Source organism: Leucoraja erinacea, chromosome 13 (genome assembly GCF_028641065.1).
Source record: "Leucoraja erinacea ecotype New England chromosome 13, Leri_hhj_1, whole genome shotgun sequence".
Lineage (NCBI taxonomy): Eukaryota > Metazoa > Chordata > Chondrichthyes > Rajiformes > Rajidae > Leucoraja > Leucoraja erinaceus.
Genome location: NC_073389.1, coordinates 37,379,208 through 37,401,508, shown reverse-complemented (window position 1 = coordinate 37,401,508; position 22,301 = coordinate 37,379,208). Strand labels below are relative to the sequence as shown.

General features: G+C 41.0%; 1 protein-coding gene across 3 annotated transcripts in view; it reads left to right on the top strand.

The window, feature by feature from the left end:
• Positions 1-22,301, top strand: part of reps2 (RALBP1 associated Eps domain containing 2) — a 147,359-nt gene that overhangs the window by 57,595 nt on the left and 67,463 nt on the right. For all 3 annotated transcript variants that reach the window (XM_055644934.1, XM_055644933.1, XM_055644932.1), the window contains exons 3-7: positions 1,869-2,020; positions 8,104-8,224; positions 16,484-16,590; positions 19,983-20,133; positions 21,851-21,914. In XM_055644934.1, coding sequence (XP_055500909.1) covers positions 1,869-2,020; positions 8,104-8,224; positions 16,484-16,590; positions 19,983-20,133; positions 21,851-21,914 — 595 coding nt within the window. The remainder of the gene's footprint in view (positions 1-1,868; positions 2,021-8,103; positions 8,225-16,483; positions 16,591-19,982; positions 20,134-21,850; positions 21,915-22,301) is intronic.

The following is a 22,301-nucleotide window of genomic DNA, read 5'->3' as shown; positions in this document are numbered from 1 at the left end:
CCACATCTGGAGTATTGTCTACAGTTTTGGTCTCCTAATTTGAGGAAGGACATCCTTGTGATTGGGGCAGTGCAGCGTAGGTTCACAAGATTGATCCCTGGGATGGTGGAACTGTCATATGAGAAAAGATTGAAAAGACTAGGTTTGTATTCACTGGAGTTTAGAAGGATGAGGGAGATCTTATAGAAACATATAAAATTATAAAATAACTGGACAGGCTAGATGCAGGAAATATGTTCCCAATGTTGGGCGAGTCCAGAACCAGGGGCCACAGTCTTAGAATAAAGGGTAGGCCATTTAGAACTGAGGTGAGAAAAAACTTTTACACCCAGAGAGTTGTGAATTTGTGGAATTCCCTGCCACAGAGGGCAGTGGAGGCCAAATCACTGGATGGATTTAGGAGAGAGTTACATATAGCTCTAGTGGCTGGTGGAATCAAGGGATATGGGGAGAAGGCAGGCACGGGTTATTGATTGGGGACGATCAGCCATGATCACAATGAATGGCGGTGCTGGCTCGAAGAGCCGAATGGCTTCATCCTGCACCTATTTTCTATGTTTCTATGGCATCAATTATGTTATTCAAATATAGTTTGACATATTCATATTAAAAAAATCACAATTTCAAAGTAATTGACAAGTTAAAAATATTACATGGGAGCAGCTCCTCAGGTTTCTGGGTTTGGTTTATTCTTGTAACGTGTACTGAGTGATACAATGAAAAACTTTGTATGTACTCCAGGCAAATCATAACATGCATGGCTATAGGAGGTAGTGCAAAAAGGAATATAGTGCAGTAAATGGTGTTACAGCTACAGAAAACTTGCAGGCAAAGAAAAAGTGTACAAAGGCCTCAACAAAATAGATTGGGAGTTCGGGAATGCTTTCTTAGCGTATGAGAGATTTGTTTGGCAGTCTGATAAGAGCGGAAAATAAGCTGTTTTTGAATCTGGTGGGACGTGCAATCAAGCTTTTGTATCTTGAATATTTGTATGTTGAATATTCCTGACTCTATCCAAGAATTTGTCCCTGAAGTCCTGGCCAATATTTAACCTTGAATTAACATCACTCCATCCACTCCACGAGACCCCACGTTCTACAAATCATGCACAAATTTCCACCATCTTCAAGAAGATTCCACCACCAAACAAATCTTCCCTTAGCCTCCCATTTCATCATTTCGAAGGGACCATTATCTTGGCTGCTCCCTGGATCACACTACAGGCACTTTACCTTCAGAATATCCTACACAATGTAACAGAACATTGAATGCTGTAGTATTAGAATTCACTATTTACATTATTGTGTTACTCTCCCCGCTTGACCCCACCACCAAAAATCTTAATGTACCAAACAGAGCATTGAAATACCGTGTTCTTAAGATAGAGTCAAATCCTTATTTTGAATGGCCATGAGGTTCCCCCCATCCCCCTGACCTCCCACTTCCCCAGCCACCTCCATAATTAGAGAAATGTAACGGTATTTGTGGAGTACCTGGCCAGGAACATTTATTTATTGATGTTTATTAAGTAGACCACCTCTGCCCGCTCTTATCAGACTGCTGGATGGAGCGCTCATAATCTAAGAAAGCTTCCCGGATCACCTAATATAACTCATTGTGGCCCTTCTCTTTAGCTGTAACACTCTTTTTTGCACTCTTGTTCCCTTTCATTTTCTTGCATTACTGGAATTGAAGGAGATCAAGGTTATGAGAAGAGTAAACCAGCTGGAAGTAATTGGAAGTTTAAAACAACTTTCAAAATTAAATCTTGCTTATTGAATTTTAAATTCACCAGAATACTGGAAATGTTGGACTTGGGTCTGTTGTTAATAATGCTTCATACCAACTTTTTTTTAAAACCCATTCAGAATTGCCAATTCCGCAGTTCTTCGCCTTGAAGAGTGACAGTGAGACGCAGCACAGCAGTCTTCCCCAAAGTGCAGAAGCTCTTGGTCAACTGACTCATCCAGTCTCATTAAAGAGCTCCCCGAGAGGCATAGACAACGCAACTGCAAAAATGGTAAATTCTAATCTGATCTCTGGGTGTACAAGGGGGTGATATGGTGGGACCAATTATTCTCTATGCACAGTGTGAAATAGAGCAACAGGGGAATTTCTTTAAGATTAGATTTCTCAATTCGATAGAAATGGTACTTAAATGTACAGAGTGATCTTTTCTCCTCCATGGCTCTTTTTGCACTGAAACTGCTGAAGGGATACGAATGACCCTTATTTATAACATTTATTTATAAAATGGTCTGCTGTGCGTTTCAAGAAGTCAGAACGAATATTTGGTTAGCTGAGGATAAAGCAAAACATGAAGGGCAACTAAAATTTAGCCTCACATTGTAAATAGTGTATTAATGCGATGGTCCTGATGTGCAGGCTTTGGACTGTCGCCCATACATTTTTCTCTGAAATGAATCTTTCAGTTATAGAGAAGCACTCCATGGTGGAGGAAGATATTTCAAAAATAGAAAAGTTCAAGTAATAGTAATACTTGTTTCCACATTGACCCATGAATACATTAACTCCTTTCATTCCACCACTTCAACATACAGCTGCTTTTGAAGAGATATAAACTTTACCACAGAGAGAGGTTTAAGTTCTCAACACTTGTTTCAACATTCGTCCAACTAATTCCATTTAAATCCTCAAGGAATTTAACTATATAAATGGACTATAGAATAGACCATAGAATCTGGACAGTTCTTGTAGTAGAAAAAAAGTGTAGAGGAAATTCAGTTGCAATGCAGGTAATGAAAACAGAGAGAGGAGCATGATCCCATAAGCAGAATACACAGATGTTCAAGATATAGGCAAAAGACCAGAGGTGATATGCACAAATATATGTTACACAGCAATGTACAGAAGGCTGTGGAGACAACGTCAGTGGATATATTTAAGGCAGAGATAGATAGATTCTTGATTAGTGGTTATGAGAGAAGGCAGGAGAATGGGGTTAGGAGGGAGAGATAGATCAGCCATGATTGAATGGCGGGGGAGACATGATGGGCTGAATGGCCTAATTCTACTCCTATCACTTATGATCTTATGATTATCTGGAGTGCATTATCAGAAAATATGATGGATGCACGTTTACATAGAAACATAGAAAATAGGTGCAGAAGTACGCCATTCGGCCCTTCGAGCCTGCACCGCCATTCAATATGATCATGGCTGATCATCCAACTCAGTATCCTGTACCTGTCTTATCTCCATACCCCCTGATCCCTTTAGCCACAAGGGCCACATCTAACTCCCTCTTAAATATAGCCAATGAACTGGCCTCAACTACCTTCTGTGGCAGAGAATTCCACAGATTCACCACTCTGTGTGAAAATGTTTTCTTCATCTCGGTCCTAAAAGATTTCCCTCTTATCCTTAAACTGTGACCCCTTGTTCTGGACTTCCCCAACATCGGGAACAATCTTCCTGCATCTAGCCTGTCCAACCCCTTAAGAATTTTGTAAGTTTCTATAAGATCCCTCCTCAATCTTCTAAATTCTAGCGAGTACAAGCCGAGTCTATCCCGTCTTTCTTCATATGAAAGTCCTGACATCCCAGAAATCAGTCTGGTGAACCTTATAATAATAATAATAATAATAATAATAATAATAATAATAATAAGTTTATTTATATAGCACATTTATAGTCAATTTTCATTGACCCCAAAGTGCTTTACATAATTTAAAAATCAGTTCCATACAAAGCATAAAGATGGGTTAAACAACCACAGCAAATAACAAAAAAATGCCATTCCCCCCCCCCCCCCCCCCGTGGACAAGACCAGAGTCCAGAGTCCAGTCCAGGATCGGTCTTTCCTCACCGGAGACCGCGGCTTCAAGATTGTGTAGGCCGCAGGCCGGCGGTTGAGATTTAAAGTCCCCGCCACAGGCAGAAGCACCGTAGACTGCAGGGCCGGCAGTCGAAGCTCCCCTCCAGGGGTGATGGTAAGTCCATGCCGGGTCCGCGGTAGAAGTTATCCGCGGGCCGGCAATGGCGGCTTCTTCTTCCCCCGGGTCCCCCACGAGGGATCCCGGGCTGTAGACACCGCAGCAGCTGGAACTCTGCAGACCGCGGCTTCAGGCTGCGACTTCAGACTGCCCCGGGCCAGTGAAACGGAGCACTCCCTTCCGGCGAGCCCCAGCGAGGGCTCACCCGCTCCACGCCGAGTCCATGCTGCGCCTGCCGCTGAAGCCCCGGGCACGTCTCCGGGAAAGACCTCGCCGATCCTTGATGGTAGGCCACGGGGGAGGCGACCTGGAAAAAGTCGCCTCTCCATGGAGGAGGCGACCGAAGCGGTTTCCCCCTTACACCACCCACACCACCCCCACACAAAACACAAAAAACCCCACTAAATACACACTTTAAAACATACTAAAAATAAAAAATAAAATTGAAAGGCTGACGCGCTGCTGCCATGGCTGCCGCCAGAACAGCACCCCCTTCAGACCTTCTCTGTACTCCCTCTATGGCAAGAATGTCTTTACCCAGATTAGGAGACCAAAACTGTATGCAATACTCCAGGTGTGGTCTCACCAAGACTGCAGTAGAACCTCTCTGCTCCTATACTCAAATCCTTTTGCTATGAAACTTTTGTTTAGTTGCAAATTTCCTTTCAGAATAATGCATAGGCATCAGCCCAAAGACTGCTCATCAGGAACACCATAATAATAATTTCTACACAAAGTGTAGCAAACTTTATTTTTCCATCTACTTTTCTTATATCCTCATTTGGCTTAGTGTTAGTTTAGAGATACAGTGCAGAAAAACCAAGTCAATTACACAAACAAACACTATCCTACACACACTAGAGACAATTTAACCAAGTCAATTAGCCTACAAACCTGTACGTCTTTGGAGTGTGGGAGGAAACCAGAGCTCCTGGAGAAACCCCACGTACAGACTCCATGCAGACAGCACCCATAGTTAGGATTGAACCCACGTCTCTGGCGCTGTAAGGCAGCAACTTTACCTCTGCACCACTGTGCCGCTCATCAAGTCAAATATTCTGGCTGGTCCACTCTATTTGGAGGTATTACTAATTAATCATGTTTTGCAAGTCCAATTACACTTGTTTCATCAGGGACTGGGTTGTTTTTACTGTTATTATGTGTGAAATGTTTTAAGTTTCATGTGCGATGCTCCGGTATTCCCTGGGAAATGTCTTCTCATTTTGCACTGTACAACTGTTGCTTTGCAAGATGACAATAAAGGTTGATTGATTGATTGACCACCACAACTACATTGCACCCCACTGCCATTACTTCATCAATAATTCAATTATCTTTGTGGCATAACTGGCAAATCTGTACTGGCTTTCCTTACCTATCCAGATTATTGTTTCCAGCAGTTGAAGTTAGACTGATCTTTAGTTGCTGCTTTCTCCTTGTATCCCTTTCGGAAAAACAGTATTAAATTTGCAGTCTACTTCTTTGATACTTCTGTCTGAAGATTAGAAGATTATGGCATGCAGCTCTGCAATTTTCACTTTACCCAATTTCTTGCTTTGGTGCTGACTGTGTCTCTGAATCCTTTGTGCATCTTGCTCTCTTTTCTGAAATACTAATTATTTACGACTAAAATAGCAACAGGAGAACACTAATTTATTATTTTTAGAATAACAATAATCGTAACCCATAATGTGCATGTTATTTATTTTATAAATACATAATGTGCTTCATTACGAATGGATGTAATGTAAATGAGGTTTAAGTATTGAATAACAACAAAATACAGAAGGCATGCTGTATAACATTTCGTTAGAATGTGGAAATACTCTGAATGGAGAAATAGCTCATTTCATCACACACTGTATGGTTTTGCTTGTTGTGGGGCCACACTGCTGCTGTTGCTGGAAATTTTTGCACCCTTCTGTACTGGAAAGGTTCCTTTAAAAATAAAAAATCAGCAACTCTGCAATGAAATTATTGTGTAGAACTGGTCAGAACCAGGAGGTCCAGAGAAGCCACTGTCCCCCTGGCAGGCCCAAGGTCAAGCAGCTGCCAAATGAATTTGAACTAATAGCTTCACTCTTGAACTACTTGGAAACATACAAGGACAGTTTTTTCAGTGATATCTTGGCTTGATGTGCTGTTTGAAGGAGACTAAAGCATTAAAAAAAAGAACAGTGAATTTGTTAAATAAAAATTAGGAATGCTTTGAATTAAAAGAGTCTCCCTTTAGACTTTCCTTCCTCTTCAGTTAAAAGAGTCGTTTGTTATCATTGGCAGACTTCTATTCACTTTTAAATTGGATGCCGATTGGTGATAGAATGAAACGGAAGAGCTCTGTATAGCTCATCGGGTGAGTGCACTGCGTGTATGCTATTGAACTACTTGTAGCAGGAAGTTCCCAGGTTTAGTTCTTGTTTACTAACAAGTTGTCGGAGTCTCAATACAATAGACAACTTTACACATTCTGGGTTAGAGTCAGGATTGTACAGTATTGGAACAGTCCCTTCAGCCCACCGTGTTCATGTTATGGGAGCAGAATTAGGCCATTTGGCGCATCAAGTCTACCCCACCATGTAATGATGGCTGATCTATCTTTTCCTCACAACCCCATTCTCCTGCCTTCTCCTCATAACCTCTGCCACCCATACTAATCAAGAATCTGTCAATCTTGGCCTTAAACATATCCATTGACTTGACTTCCAAAACCTTCCATGGCAATGAATTCCATAGATTCACCACCCTTTGTAAATAAATTCCTCCTCATCTCCTTTCTAAAGGTACATCATTTTATTCTGAGGCTATGGCCTTTGGTCCTAGAATCTCCCATAAGTGGAAACATCCACTCTATCCAGGCTTTCGGTAAGTTACCCTAAATCCCCCCTCATCCTCCAGTGAGTAATGGCCCAGTGCCGTCAAGCACTCATCAGATATTAACCCAATCTTTCCTGTAATCATTCTCTGTCATATTAGTGTCATGCCCATCTTTTCTAATCCCAGTTGTTTGCACGAGTCCCATATCCCTCGATGCTCTGCTCATTCAAATGCCTGGCCTGATGGTTCTTACATGTGTTACTATTCCTGCCTCCACCACCACTTCTGACAGCACATTCCAGAGTCTAAGCACTCTTTGTGTGAAACATTTGCTCCTCACATCCCCTTTAAACCACCCTAAACTTAAACCCTCTAATTTTGGACACTCTTACATGGGAAACAAACACTGGTAATCTACCCTATCGACACCTCTCATAATGTTATATCATGAATCATGGCCCACTATCCTGCAACTTAAAATATGCCAGTGTATAGCATTTGGTTGTGGACATTTCTCTGCACTGGAAAATCAGTAGTTTTTGAGAACACCAGACAGCTAAGTTATTTCCAAAAAATACTTTACCCCAACCACAAACACAACCACAATTTCTACTTTATGGCTTAAATGTCCCACCCAGGCATTCAGTAGGAAGTACAGGAAAATCTGTACTTGACTATAATTGGCAAAGTATTAATATCATGGACCATCATATAGTAGCATGTAATTCCATCTCTCATCTTTCATTGACTTGAAAAAGGGTTTCATGAAGTGGTGGGCAGGAAAAGAAGGGGCAAAATATAGACAGATGACTTGAAAAATGTTTGTATACTCTTATTGGTGTTACATTTTCAACGCTCCTGCTTTACTTGCTCCTTGGTGATGTTTATGACTGCTAATAGCTTCCTCAAATTATCACTGGACAATAATCTTGACCTTGTATTCTGATGGAAAATTTCACCATATTGCTTGGTCCGTTCCTGAGTCTATCTATGTTTTGTACATAAATGCATACTTTTCAGCGGTTTCTGAATAATCCCTATCCCCTCTTTCTAATGCCCACTATTCCAAATGGAATGAGACACAGACCCAGATTTCCTGACTCTGCTGTTTAATCTGCACTCTACGTGTCTCTTACCTATTTGTGCCTCAAAAGGGTACTTTTCTTTTTGTCTCAGAGTATATTTGCAGTAGAGATTGAAGTGCATTGTTGGAGGATGTGGATTTTTTGGCATTATCATGGAGGAAATTAGTAGCGGTTTCCTACACCTGCTGGCTGAAATATGAACATGTACTGCTGCTGGACTGAAATATCTCTGTGTTCTATTGCAACAGGAGCCTGTGTCAGCAGCTGCATTGCCCTTCACTTCTCCTCCTCCTTCACCTTCATACCAGAAGAATCAAACAGCCAGCCATGATGGAAGACAAAGAGTTGCCTTTGATCAGAATAGTGCAGGTACGTTAAATCCACAAGTGTGCTTTGCATTTGAGTTGGTGAAATATTTTGGATCGAACGAGCAAATGGCTGGCAGTGGCACAGTGGTAGAGTTGCTGCCTTACAGCACCAGAGACCCGGTTTTGATCCTGACTAAGGGGGCAGTCTGTACGGAATTTCTATATTCTCCCCGTGACAGCGTGGGTTTTCTCTGGAAGCCACAGTTTCCTCCCACCATCCAAAGACGTACAGGTTTGTAGGTTAATTGACTTTGGTAAGAATTGTAATGTCCCTAGTGTGTATGATGGTGCTAGTGTACAACTATTTTCTAAATGGTTGGAATAGAGTAATGAGCATGTATAAGTAAGCGTTCAATTGAGTTTGGAATTGCTAATTACTTAAGCATTTGAAAATTTTGAGGAGCAGTATAATCACCAAATATTATTGCCTTCTGTGGTTCAGGCTAAGAAGTAGATTAGATATTCACATTGAATGAATTATGAGTTGCAACCCTAGGCCATGACGATTGACTGATTTGCTGCACAGTATATGAATATTATTTATCCTGAAGCAGTTCAATTGTGCATATGTCGCTAATTTGTAAATCCCCCCTGACTTGTGAATAGGGCTTAAATTTTTGTTTTTCACTAATTAAAACTTAGTGTCAGCAATAACCATCAATTGTCCAGAGTTTACATTTTCATTTGTTTTTTAATTTTTTAATTAATTGTTCATGAGCTTTAATATGCTGTTTATTTTCTCAATTCCTAGCCCTATTTACAAAATATATGAACTGTTTCAAGAATATTTTTTCTTATTTATTTAGCACCTCGATACAGTAAAATAACAGAGTTAGTGAAACATGAACATAGAGGGGTTTGTAATCATGACTGAGGGATTCATGCTGTTACATGACCAGGAGGCAGTGTAGGTCATCAGTTGACTGGGTCTTGCTGTGCATTTAGACATGGTCAATAGACATTTGGATTATCTTTGAGATGCTATTGTCTTCTACCTCAAGGCACAACCATTTGTATCATTGTGTTGTCAAATTAGACAAACACAAACAAATAAATTTCAAGGAATCTGTCAGTTGTGTGATCTTTTACGTGGTCATAAAGGCTCTTGTGTGTTGGCAGAATAGTATCCCTGAAGACACATATGACAATAGACTGCTTGAGAACAATTTATTCTACATGTTCAAGAAGGAACTGCTGATGCTGCAAAATCAAAGGTAGACAGAAATGCTGGAGAAACTCAACGGGTGAGGCAGCATCTATGGAGCGAAGGAAATAAGGGCGATATCTCCGACTCCAGACTGGGCTGGGTCTCTGACTCTGGTCTGTCCCAGGGAGTGACAGGAGAAGAGGCTAATCCACGCGGCGCTGAGTGGCAGGAAAAGAGATCGATCTGCGCACGTGCGGTTTTTAAGATTTTTAAATCTCGCTAACTTTTACAACATTCAACCGATCAGAACAAAACTTGGTGCACTCGCAGCACAGGAGAACGGCGAGTGAGCTGGTGAAAAATCATGGCGCTATTGTGTATCGTTCTTGCGCAAATAGAAAGACCGCGCAAACTGGGAGATAACAAGATCAGAGTTTTAGTTATGTATAGATAGGTAGTCGATACCTGACATTGCTATCTTCTCCTCTTCTACACATTTGAGGAATAACCATGACAATTCATTTTGGAGTCCTTGCCTCAGAAGAGGTATCAGAATAGTCGGCTTGGCTGCCACAGCTTGTTCTTAAATGCTTGCCTGGTTTCTGTTGATATTGATCTTTAAATTGCTATTCCTCAGTAAATGAAGACAAAATTGTGCCATTAAACCACAAAAGGCCTCTACAGGACACACGTTTGGAACACCCACTTGACACAAATTCTGTTGTTTTAACAGCGTTAAAGAGAAAGTATGATATAACCCATATTTGAGCTTCTAAGAATCTCTTGGCAAGCATCCCTCTTAAAAGGGTAATTAAGCATAAAAATTCTGCTGAGTTTTAGGAAGGAAACGAGTGAGATGCAGTGTCCGAATGAGAAGTAACATTAAGCATAGAGCTTCAGGAAACAGAACTTAGATCCACTTATAGAAGGCAACTGATGTTGAAAATCCATTAGAATAAAGGATGGTGAAGATTTGCAAAAAGACAAAACTGTGATGCTATTTAGCAGACATCTGACAAAAAGAACCTTGGTTTAAAATGAAAACAATGATGCACAATGAGCAAGTACAAAAAACATTAAAAAGCAATGTTTACGCTAAAGAAAAATATGATTTTTTTCCTCTCATTTCAATCTAATTTTCACCTTCCTAATTTTGACATTGCTACCAAAGAGTAAAACTGTGATAATCAGACACACATGGGAGTTTGGGATTTCCAGGACAGTTGCATGCTGTTAATTCCCCAAAACACTTTCAATCGGTTTTTAATTACATCGCAGTATTATAACAAATTCTCCATTGTACTGGAGAATTTCTAGGAAGTGTAGGAGTTGGAGACCCCATGTGCCTTTGGACTTGGGATTCATTGAGCTGGTGAGCATTGGGGAAATGCCAGAGCCGGTGAGACTCCGAGTAGAAGGGTGGGGAGTATGGGAACCATTATCTGCTCAGCCAGAAACCAAACCAACGGGATTCCTGAATGGGATATTATCAGTTTCGTAGTGCACGTTTTTGGCAATTATGTTTTGTCAATAAAAGATTGCTGGTTTTAACCAAAGAGTCTAAATATAATTGTAAGTGGGAAAGTTAGTCAGGAGAAAAAGATGAATTACTTCTTGCATATGTACAGGTCACCTCTAAGTAATTAAATGTCAATATACATAAACCAATACCTGAAATGGGGGTTAAAGGTACCTGTATTTAAAAATTGTTCAGTGAACTGTCAGCAGATACATCCACTTATTTGTAGGCTATGTAGTCCGACAGTATGAATAATTGCTTCTTCGGAAATCATGCTTGTGGGAAACTAGCTAAAATAATTGAGGGTTGATTTACAGGTGAGGATTTTCTAGAAGTGACGTTTCAGCTGTTCTGTGGCACACATTACCTTATTATTACAAAGACATCCAGTATGAGTTAATGGTTCAATTCTATGAAATTAGGAGCTCTTGCAAGGCACAATAAAAAAGTTCTGCATTAGTCGTCTGAGGCGGCTGAGCTCAACAGTTCGTAAAGGTAATGGACAATTTAATTATTCAGCCTCCTGCCCAAAAGGGCAGTTATCAGGGTTGCTGACACAAACCGGAATGCTGAGAGACTGGGTTTAGTTTACCTATAGAATTGTCTTTAATGAAATAAACCCTTCCTCCCATAAAAAAAACTACCATCATTAATACTCGTTAATGGAAGAATGACTATTTAGCTAAGTAATTGGAGAGATAAAACATAGAACAAATGGTACAGCACAGGAACAGACCCTTCATCCCACAATGTTTGTGCCGAACATGATCCCAAGTTAAACTGATCTCATTTGCCTGTGCATAATCCATATCTTTCTATTCCTTGCACTTCCATGTGCCTATCTAAAAGCCTCTTAAATGCTCTGATAGCATTTGTCTGTTTCCATTTAATCAATATCATAGAAAGAAACTTGAGGAAATGGCTGAAAGTTTGACCTTTGCTTCATGTATATTGTAAAATTAAAATATTAGTTGTCAAATATACCAGGAAGTTTTTTTTCTTCTGATGGTACTTAAGTAAATTCAGAGTATTGCAATTATCCACACTTGGCAAGAGGTTGATGTTCTCTGGAGGAATTTAGGGGACTGAGGATCATGCTTAATAAGGAAATCAGGGGGGCATAAAGGGGGCAAGAGATAGCTCTGGCAAATAAGATTAAAGATCATCCGAAAAACTAGAGGACATCAGTTTAAGATGAGATGGGAAAGATTTGATAGGAATTTGAGGGGTAACCTTTTCACACAAAAGGTGGTGGGTATATGGAACAAGCTGCCAGAGGAGGTAGTTGAGGCAGGTACTATAACAATATTTAAATACGTTTGGACAGATATATGGATAGAAAAAGTTTAGAGTGATGAGGGCCAAATGAGTGTAGATGGGACTAGCGTAGATGGGGCGTTTTGGTAGGCATCGGCAAGCTGGGCTGAAGGATCTGTTTCCATGCAGTATGACTTTCTGAACATTAAAGGAAAGAGGGTTGCGAGAGAGAGAGAAGGGGACCCCTCAGAAACCTGAGTGGTCATCTATGTGAGAAGCTTCAAGAGTTGAGCAAGTACTTCAATTAGTATTCTCAGTTTTTTGTACTATGGAGAAAGACACAAAGACTACTGAGCTTTGGACAGTAAATGGAGATATCTTGAGGACAATTTGTTTTGAGGTCATGGCGGTGCTGGATATCCTAAGACATATGGAGACAAATAAATTTCCCAGGCCTCGGATATATCTGATATATATCAGATATATCCGAGGATGCTGTGGGAAGCTGGAGAATAAATTGCAGGAGCTTTGGCTGAAATATATGAATCATCATTAGACACGAGTGTGGTGCCACATGACTAGAAAGTTGCTAATGTTGTGACTCTGTTTAAGAAAGGTTGCAAGGAAAAGCCTGGGAACCATAGAACAGTGAGCCTAACATCTGTGGTAGGTATGTTACTGGAGAGGATTCTGAGGAATGACATAGGGTAGTCATTTGGATAGTCAGAGGCTGTTTAGGGACAGTAAAAATGGTTTTGTTCATGGAAGATCGTTTCTCATGTTTTTTGTAGAAGTAATAAAGAAGGTTGACATGGGCAATATATGGACTTCCGTAAGGCCTTTGGTAAGTTTTTGCATGGTAGATTGCTCTGGAAGGTTAGTTCGCTTTGGATTCAGGAAAAGCTATTTGCCTGGGTAGAGATACAGAAGCAGAGGGAGATGGTGGAAGGTTGGTTTTCTGACTGGAGGCCTATTACTAGTGGTGTGAATCAGGGAACAGTGTTGGGCCCATTGCTATTTGTGGTTTATATCAGCAATTTATTTGAGAACTAGACTAAGTGGGACCCATTGGGTACCATGTTCACACGGGAGGGTTGGTCCCCCAACACAATATTCCATCTCTCCACCAATTCTAATATTGGTGGCCAGTGTGGGGGGGGAGGGGGGCTTTCTGGAGCGCTAGTAAGGGGGTTGTGGGCCAAAGGGACCGGTTTCAACAGGGCTAGTATGGACATTGTGGGCCGAATGGATTCTTGGACTATTCCTTGCAATTGCATTTCAGGCAGAGTGCAGGCCACCAAGCTCAATTTCACAGCATTTCAGGCAGAGTGCAGGCCACCAAACACGATTTCACAGCATTTCAGGCAGAGTGCAGGCCACCAAATTGCCAAACAACTCATTGCAATGTCATTAAGGGCAAACAAATCATTTATTGCAAGTACATTGCAGACTCACAGTTCAGTTGATTCACAGCTTGGAATCACAGTTGTGGAGATCTCCCTCATGATCTTCCAGTGTGACTGACTCACGTCCAGGCATCTGTGGTTTTATAGTCCTGCCCACCCCCCGGGAGGGGCGTTACCTTCATCGTGGTGATTGACAGGCAAGAGACTGATCTCAAGATTTTTTAAACATTCATAACTTTTTTATTTTTCATCGATCGGAAAAATCCTCGGGGCTGCCTCAGTTTGAGGACTGAGTAAAATGGCCAAAAATCATAGCGATATATGGTAGCGTTTTTCTAAAATCAATATACTGCGCAGACAGGAAGTGATCAAAATGAGACTTTTAGTTATATAGATGTGCATGGCATGATTAGTAAGTTTAAAGTAAGTGGTATCGTAAACAGTGAAGAGGATTATCGAAAATTACAGCAGGACTTGATCAGGTGTGCAAGTGGGATGAAGAATGGCTAATTGAGTTCAATGCAGATAAGTGTGAGGTGCATTTTGGGAAGTCAAACCAAGGCTGGACCTTCACAGTGAATGGCAGACACTGGAGGGTGCTGTAGACAAGAGGAATCTGGGAGTACAGGTGCATTGTTTCCTGAAAGTGGTGTCACAGGAAGATCAGGTGATAAAGATGGCTTTCGGCACATTGGTCTTCCTTATTCAGGGAATTTAGTATAGAAGTTGGGATGCTATGCTACAGTTGTACAAGGCATTAGTCAGGCCACATTTGGAGTATTGTGTTCATTTTGGTCACCCAGCTATAGGAAGGATGTCATTAAGCTGGAATGAGTGCAGAGAAGATTTACGAGGATGTTGCCTGTACTTGAGAGTCTGAGCTATTGGGCAAGCTAGTAGTTTATTCCTTAGAGCGCAGGAGGCTAAAGGGTGATCTTATACCTGTGCGGACAGGACATCGAAGGATGAGAAGCCAAAGCCAAGATGCTGAATGTACATCTCGCCGAAAAGCCAAGATACCGAACGGACACGACGCCGAAAAGACATGAAGCCAAACGGACACGATGCCGAACGGACATGACTTACCCGGGGACGGGATTGGTCCGACACCTTGTCAGTCATCGACAAAACTCACCCTCCCGTCTTCCCCCGGCCAGACCCCCATGTCCATCACATCACTGGCCAGGGGGAGACGGGAGGGTGGGGGGGAGCTTGAGTTTGCATTTGTAAACTGGTGGCAGTGACTCCAAGCTGCTGCGATTGCCATAGAGGCAGTGATGCGATGGACGCAGTGGTCTGGACCAATCACTGACCTTTGTCGATGACTGACAAGGTGTCGGAACAATCCCGTCCCCGGAGACGCACAAGGTACAACAATTTAACTATTTAAAAATGTAACAAGGTACAACAATTCTTGCAGCAAATATAGATTTTTTTTAAAAAGTGTTTCATACCTATTTATCATTTTGGCTTCATGTCCGTTTGGCGTCATAAATTTTCGACTTCATGTCCATTCGAAGTAATTTCCTATCGTCGTCGTGTCCATTCGGCATCATGTCCGTTCGGCTTTGTGTCCTTTCGGCCTCATGTCCGTTCAGCATCTCGGCATTTCAACGTGATGTCCGTTCGGCATCTTGGCTTTGACTTCTTGGTTTCGGCTTCTTGTCCTTCGGCGTCCCGTCCGAGTACCGATCTTATAGACGTGTATAAGATCATGAGGGGAATTGATAGGGTAAATACACAGAATCCTCTACCCAGGGTTAGGAAAATCAAGAACGAGAAGACATGGGTATATTGTGAGAGGGGGAATATTTAATAAGAACCTAAGGGGCAACCTTTTCACTCAGTGGGTAGTGAGTATATGAAACGAGCTGCCAGAGGAGGTAGCCGAGGCAGGTACAATCACAACATTTAGAAAGGTACATGGATAGGAGACGTTTAGAGGAATAATGTGGGCAAATGGGATTAATCTTAGATAAGGCATTTTGCTCGGCATGGACAAGTCAGTCTGAAGGGCCTGATTTCGTGCTGTATAAATTTATGACTATCAATCTATAACTATATAACGGTATGAAATAGTGATATTGGCCAAAAAGCTGATTATAACATTATTAAGATGATTTGCACCAAGAATGAAGCACAAAAATGGAACTTGCAAGGTTCCTATGTGGAGATGCATGTACAAAATGCAAGATATCAGTGTCAAAGCAGAGGCTCTTTAATACACACCTCAGCAAGCTATGTTCCTGGTTTTTTTTGTGATGCACCCAATTGCTCCATTTTTTTTTATGGTGAGAGGAAATGTGCCTTTATCAAGTGCACAACTGATGCCAGAAAAATGTCAGTTAATTGAGGTTAAGGTTAATTGCACACAAGTGCCTGGCCCGAATAAGTTCAATTTTACATGGAAATTAGATTAAATGGCTTTCAATTAATCAAATTTCTAGGTTATAGTTTTGCAACTGTGGCCAAGTAATTTTCACAAACATGCAACCTAGCTGTCTTCTTGCATTCCCTGTGCCTGCAGAGCATGCAACAGAAGTACAGTATGCAAAGGATACTTTGAGATACACCAATTCTGGAACAGCTAGCAGATATTCACCTCAAACCAGCCATAAAAAGATGACTCCATGATACATCAGAATTGTTGGCAAAGCATCACTCTGCCCCACGCTGCAGTGATGATTAAGGCAACTGCCTCTTTTGGTGGACCATGTCATTTTAATTGCTTGTTACTAGTCAGAATAATGATTCTTAACCCATGAATCACAATTCAGTTATCCTTCGCTGTACCTCGAGTGCATTCTATAGACAGATGTACGAGACTCTACAATAGTAGGATTCATTATTCAGTCATGGTAAATTTATGGCTGCAATCGCATTGTGAGCCATATTTCAATTTAAATTCAATTTACTTTTTTTGTGTTACAGTCTCTCACGAAAGAAGCCCAACTACAGGTTCAGTAATTTATCCAGATGGACAGACCCATGGGAACTATGAACCTAAACCTTCCCTTACATGTTCATTGTATGCTCAGGTAAACAAAAAGCTACTAACTTAATGCATTTTTAAAGAATAATTCACCAGCTAAATCTGGGATTTGAGAAGCAAATTTTGGAAGGGTTAGCAAAACAAGAAGATTGTATTCATGCAAATAATGAAGTAAACATTGACGCTTGAAGGAGGAAATGGGGATCTTCAATAAAGAATCCTGCCTTAAGTGGATATTTTGTGAACTGGTTACTGCATATCAAATGCTGCCTTTGTCTTGATGGCCACCTTTGTGTTGGCTGCATCAAGCTTTTTGTAGAACCGAAGTACACAGACACAACGTCTCACTATGTGTTGTCCCACTTGTCTCTGTTGTTGAAAATGATGGGACTGGTCTCATTGCCACAGAATGCTCCATTCAGCTGGACTTTGCCACACTACCTAGTAGAAAAGCTTCTGACATGATCACAAATCCATCAGGCATTGGTCAGCATGGAATGTCCTGCAAGGTCTGTGGGAGGTCATGATAGATGTTGGAGGATGGTTTTCCAAGAAAACTATCAATACCATTTTCCAGAATACTTCATTGCCAGAACTCATCACAAATATCAAGATCTCACTTAGTAGGCAGTGAGCAGGGCCCTCCCTGATAGATACTTTCTGAGGCTCACTCCCAGTACATGATGCGATGAGGGTGAGACATTTGCCCAACTGTTTGTGCACTGTGCATTTGCAAACGTTTGGAAAATAATGCAGAGATCTTTGTCGACATTCATCCCAAGCACTTGCTTAATAGAAGGCTCTCAGATCCAGGGGCTGTTCCCAGGGACACATACCAAGGCACACATCAGTTGCTCTTGAAAGATCATCAACTCTGTGAAATACAAACTTTCAGCTGCCCAAACGTTCTGATCGCAAGTGAATTATGCACCTGGCACATTCCAGGTCGAGGAGTACATGCAACACCGAAGCTTGGTGCAGCCAACGCAAATGTTCCATGTGGAAATATTTTAACCTAAGATCCTTCTACCACTGGGTACTGAGAGTCCTCTGTAACAGCTCCCAAAACCATTGTTCAAAGGAACCATAGAAAGTGGATTGGTGCTTTGTACAGCAAATGAATCAACTTGATGACACTGTGAATGTATTGACTTGGCCACACAGTGCATGCATACACTGACCAACACCATGAATGTAAAGAAAGCCGTGCATTGTGTTGTATTTCCTGTATATATTTTTATGAGTAAAATTTATTTTTGAAATAATAAAAAGTAATGAAGTTTTAAACTAGCATGCAGGAGGTGGGCTAGGTGAGTCTTTGATAGGGGTGATGATGGTGCCACGGACTGCAAAGAATTAATAAGTACGAATAATTCATAAATAAGAAGTCCTCCATATTTTCTGGAAATGATGATGCTTTGTTCAACTTGACCATGAGTTTTGCAACTTGTCAGTCTGATGTAATTTCCATTTTCAAAAATTCCCTATTTCCTCTGACAATCTTGAGTGAAGTTGTGAAAATTAACTTGGTTCTAGTGAGTGACGTTTTAGCAGAACCTCATGGAGCTTTACTTTGAACTTGTGTACTTGGCCACAGTCTTAGTTTCTGTGGACCCTGCACTTCACTGACCACCCAGGACATCCGCAGCTATACAGTCTGGGAATAGAGGAGCTGATAGTTGAGTGTTTGAGGTGGAGGATCAGGAAAGCGTTATCCAATGTACATTTGAAATCATGCTATTATTATGAAATAGAAGAGGCCATCCAACCCACTGTATCTCAAAGTAAACCCACTACCCCACTTATTTTGCTGTAAGCATTTTCTCCCATACATCAGTGAAGTTCCCACATATGACACAACACCTATGATAATCTCTTTTACAATCACAAATTAATGGATGTGGAGGGAAACTGGAATAACTAGGGGAAACCCCACGCAGTCAGTATCAGAGACCAGGTTTGAACCTGGGCCACCGCAACTGAAGGGCAGCTGCTCATGCCATGCCAAACCATGCCATCCCTTGCACTTATTGTGCTTTCAGGACATGGCAGTGTCATGGTGTAGACCTGAAAATTTTGTACTGTTTTCCTCAGTCATCTCCAAAACAACAAAACCTATTTTAAGTGGGGAGCCCAAAAATTACACAACACCCATGAGTTTTGATGTTTAAACATGTCAGTTTGAATTGTTTATGCATTAGCGCAGGGACCACATCACACTTTATTTTAATGGCTACTTTAATGAGCTAAACAAATTGAATTGCCTGTCCAGGGTGCAGCTGCTCCTGTGAAATGCCAGCTGCCTTTTTCTTTGACTGCGGACTATTGTCAACGTGGGCTTCACAATAAGAATTAATCCGGAACACATTATACAAAACACTAAGTTACCAAATAAAATCACAGAAAATGCTACAAATGCATGCAGAACGATAAACCATTTTATTTTACTGTCACTACTAAACTACCCTGAAAGAAAAAGAAAGCAGTGTGACACTGCCCAAGAGAATGTACCATTAACTGCTTCAGAGTAAAAACATACATGAGGATGGATGTTGACTTCAGCCTGCTCTCCACATGTACAGCAAATATAAATTAATATAATTTTTCATAATCTGAAAAAAGTCATCCAAGTTTGAATGTGAAACACTGGTCAACCTGCATAGATTCCCGCTCATATATGTTCCTCTACTCGAGCAGGGAGCACGCCTGAAGAAAGTCTGTAATGTTGGTAACCACAAATTAGGAAATTATATATTTAAAAGAAAGTAAATACTCAAAGACATGCCAGTTGTCTCCTTGAGCAGGTGAAACTTTAAACATATTTGTTAAAGCTTCTTGTGTGCCATCTTGCATACATAAGCGAGGCATAGTGAAGAGTTACCCCTTTGTGCTGCCTATTACTTCTGTGAGTAAGCTTTTCCCTACAGAGTAATTTCTTATGTTAACAGCCTTGATTTGGGCTCCAGCTATTCCCAGAGTCCATTGGCGGAGGAGGATCTAGGTCAGCAACATTCCTGTGAGCTTTCAAGCTCTTGGATAAAATTGTGTCTGTCTAATGATATTCCCCTCCCCACCATTATACATATACATGCAGAGTGGCAGCTTCATGGAGATTTATCTTAATCTGGATTCACACCTACTCCATAGAATTGATCGTTATTATTCCAATATAAAGATATTCATTATGGAATGGAGGCACCAATTCAACATAAAATGTAAAGCTAAAATTTCCTTTTATTATAGTTGTTGACATATTGACCCTATTGTTAGCAGGAGGGACAATTGATCTTAACAGACCATACATTTTAATTTGCCCATGGTTTCAACAGTTTGGTGCATAAGAAAATTATATGGGTAAGTCTTGCCTAATTAGAGATAGATGTCTTTAAAATCAGATCTGCAGCAAACTACAGCCCAGTTCCTTTTTGCTCTTTATAGAAAGAAACATCTGTGCAACCTCCAGATCCAGAACCACAGGAAGATCCCTCAGACCACACAGATGACCCCTGGAGGATAACTAAGGAACAACAAGAGTACTACTTCAATCAGTTTAAATCCTTGCAGCCTGATATGAAATCCCTTATTTCAGGTAATACACTGGATTCATTAAAAGAAAGGGAGAAATTAAGAACTGTATTAATATGTGTAGTAAGGAACTGCAGATGCTGGTCTAAACCGAAGATAAACAGAAAAAGCTGGAGTAATTCTGGCTACTCAGTAACGTCTGAAGGGTCGAGACCTGAAACGTCACCTATTCCTTTTCTCCAGAGATGCTGCTTGAACCGTGGCGTTTTGGTGTCTATCTAACTGTATTTATACAATGTCTTTCATTTTCCTTTAATGATGTTCCAACATCATGTTACAAACTATAGTACTATTTTTAAAAGGAAGTTATTTTATATAGAACATTGGAGTAACTCAGTAGGACAGGCTGCATCTCTGGAGAGAACTAATATCAGGGGAGAGGGAGATACATCGATAAGAAATATAAGGTGTGAAAACAGGACAAAGAGGATGGAGATTAAGGAAAATGTAGAAATGTAGATGTAAATCATTGATGAAAATGCAGATCATTGTTAGCTGGGAGAAGGTAACAACAAAGCAGAGATAAAATATAGAGGCGCAGGTCTGGGTTAGTGAGGCCAGGTCTGAAGAAGGGTTTCGGCCCGAAACGTTGCCTATTTCCTTCGCTCCATAGATGCTGCTGCACCCGCTGAGTTTCTCCAGCTTTTTTGTGTAACCAAAGATAAAATATAGTCAGAGACAGTCAGACTGGCCGGAGAACTGGAAAGGGGGAGGGATGGAGAGAGAGGAAAGGCAAAGGTTACTTGAAGTTAAAGAAGTTAATGTTCATACCGCTGGGATGTAAACTACCCAAGGGAAATATGAGGGGCTGCTCCTCTAATTTGCACTGGGCCTCACTCTGACAATGGAGGAGGCCCAGGACAGAAAGGTCAGTGTAGGAATGGGAGGGGGAGTTAAAGTGTTTAGCAACTGGGAAATCAGGTAGGTTTAGGCGGACTGAGCGGAGGTGTTCAGCGAAATCATCGACGAGCCTTCACTTGGGTCTCGCCGATATACAGATATACTCCTATATATCGGCGAGACCAAGTGCAGGCACGGCGATTGTTTCGCTGAACACCTCCGCTCGTCTGCTCTTCCCCGTTCTCCGACCAGTCAGACTGTTTCTGACTACATTTTATCTGTTTGCTTTGTTGTTACCTTCTCCCAGCTAACAATGATCTATTCTACATTTTCCTTGATCCTTATCCCCTTTGTCCTGTATTCACACCTTACTTTTCCTTATCTATGTATCTCCCTCTCCCCTGACATCAGTCTGAAGAAGAGTCTCGACCCAAAACGTCACCCATTCCTTCTCTCCAGAGATGCTGCCTGCCCTGCTGAGTTACTCCAACATTTTTGGTCTATCTTCGGTTTAAACCAGCATCTGCAGTTCCTTCCTACACATTTATTTTATATAATCAGCTTTGTCATTTAATTTATTGGAATTTTTTCAATAAATAATGTAATAGATTGTTGTCAGTTGTATTTTCATTGATATTCAAATTCCTTATCATAGCCTACATTTAAACTATTGAGAAACAGCGTGGAAACAGACCCTTCTACCCACCCAGTCCTAGTCAACCAGCGATCTCCCCATACACTAGTACTATCCTACACGTTTGCGATTCTGTGAGCTCAAAGGGAATAAACAGTCCTTTGTGGATGAAATTAAGCAGTCCACACTCTTCAGAGATTTATAGTTTTACAATTTTAGTCACTAATTAACCCAAGTCCTCTTACAGGGTTTGTTGCTAAGGATCTCTTCACCAAGTCAAAGCTTCCTATCCGAGAACTTTCTCACATATGGTAAGTCTAATTCAATTTATTTATTTTGTTTCCCTTTTCAACAGCGGTTTTCAACTGTGTCCATTGGCACAAGAACCCAGTCACTGTGATCTGTTTTCCAGATCTATATGATTTTTAATACAGTGACCAGAATCTGCATAGTGTTAAATTTGCTTGAAGCTGTGATTAATATGTTAGTAGTTTTTTGCACATAGGAGATGTGGACTCAAATATTACTGGGGAATTAATGGTGAAACAACAGCCGCTGCCGGAGGATCTTTCACATGCGGGTGATTTTAGCTGAGCAAAGACTACTCCATGAGTTGTGAATCAGCACAAATTGTCCATGTACTTTGGGTTTTTCACTGCCATGGTCTAGTTCGCTTGGAATAATTGTTAATTTATTAT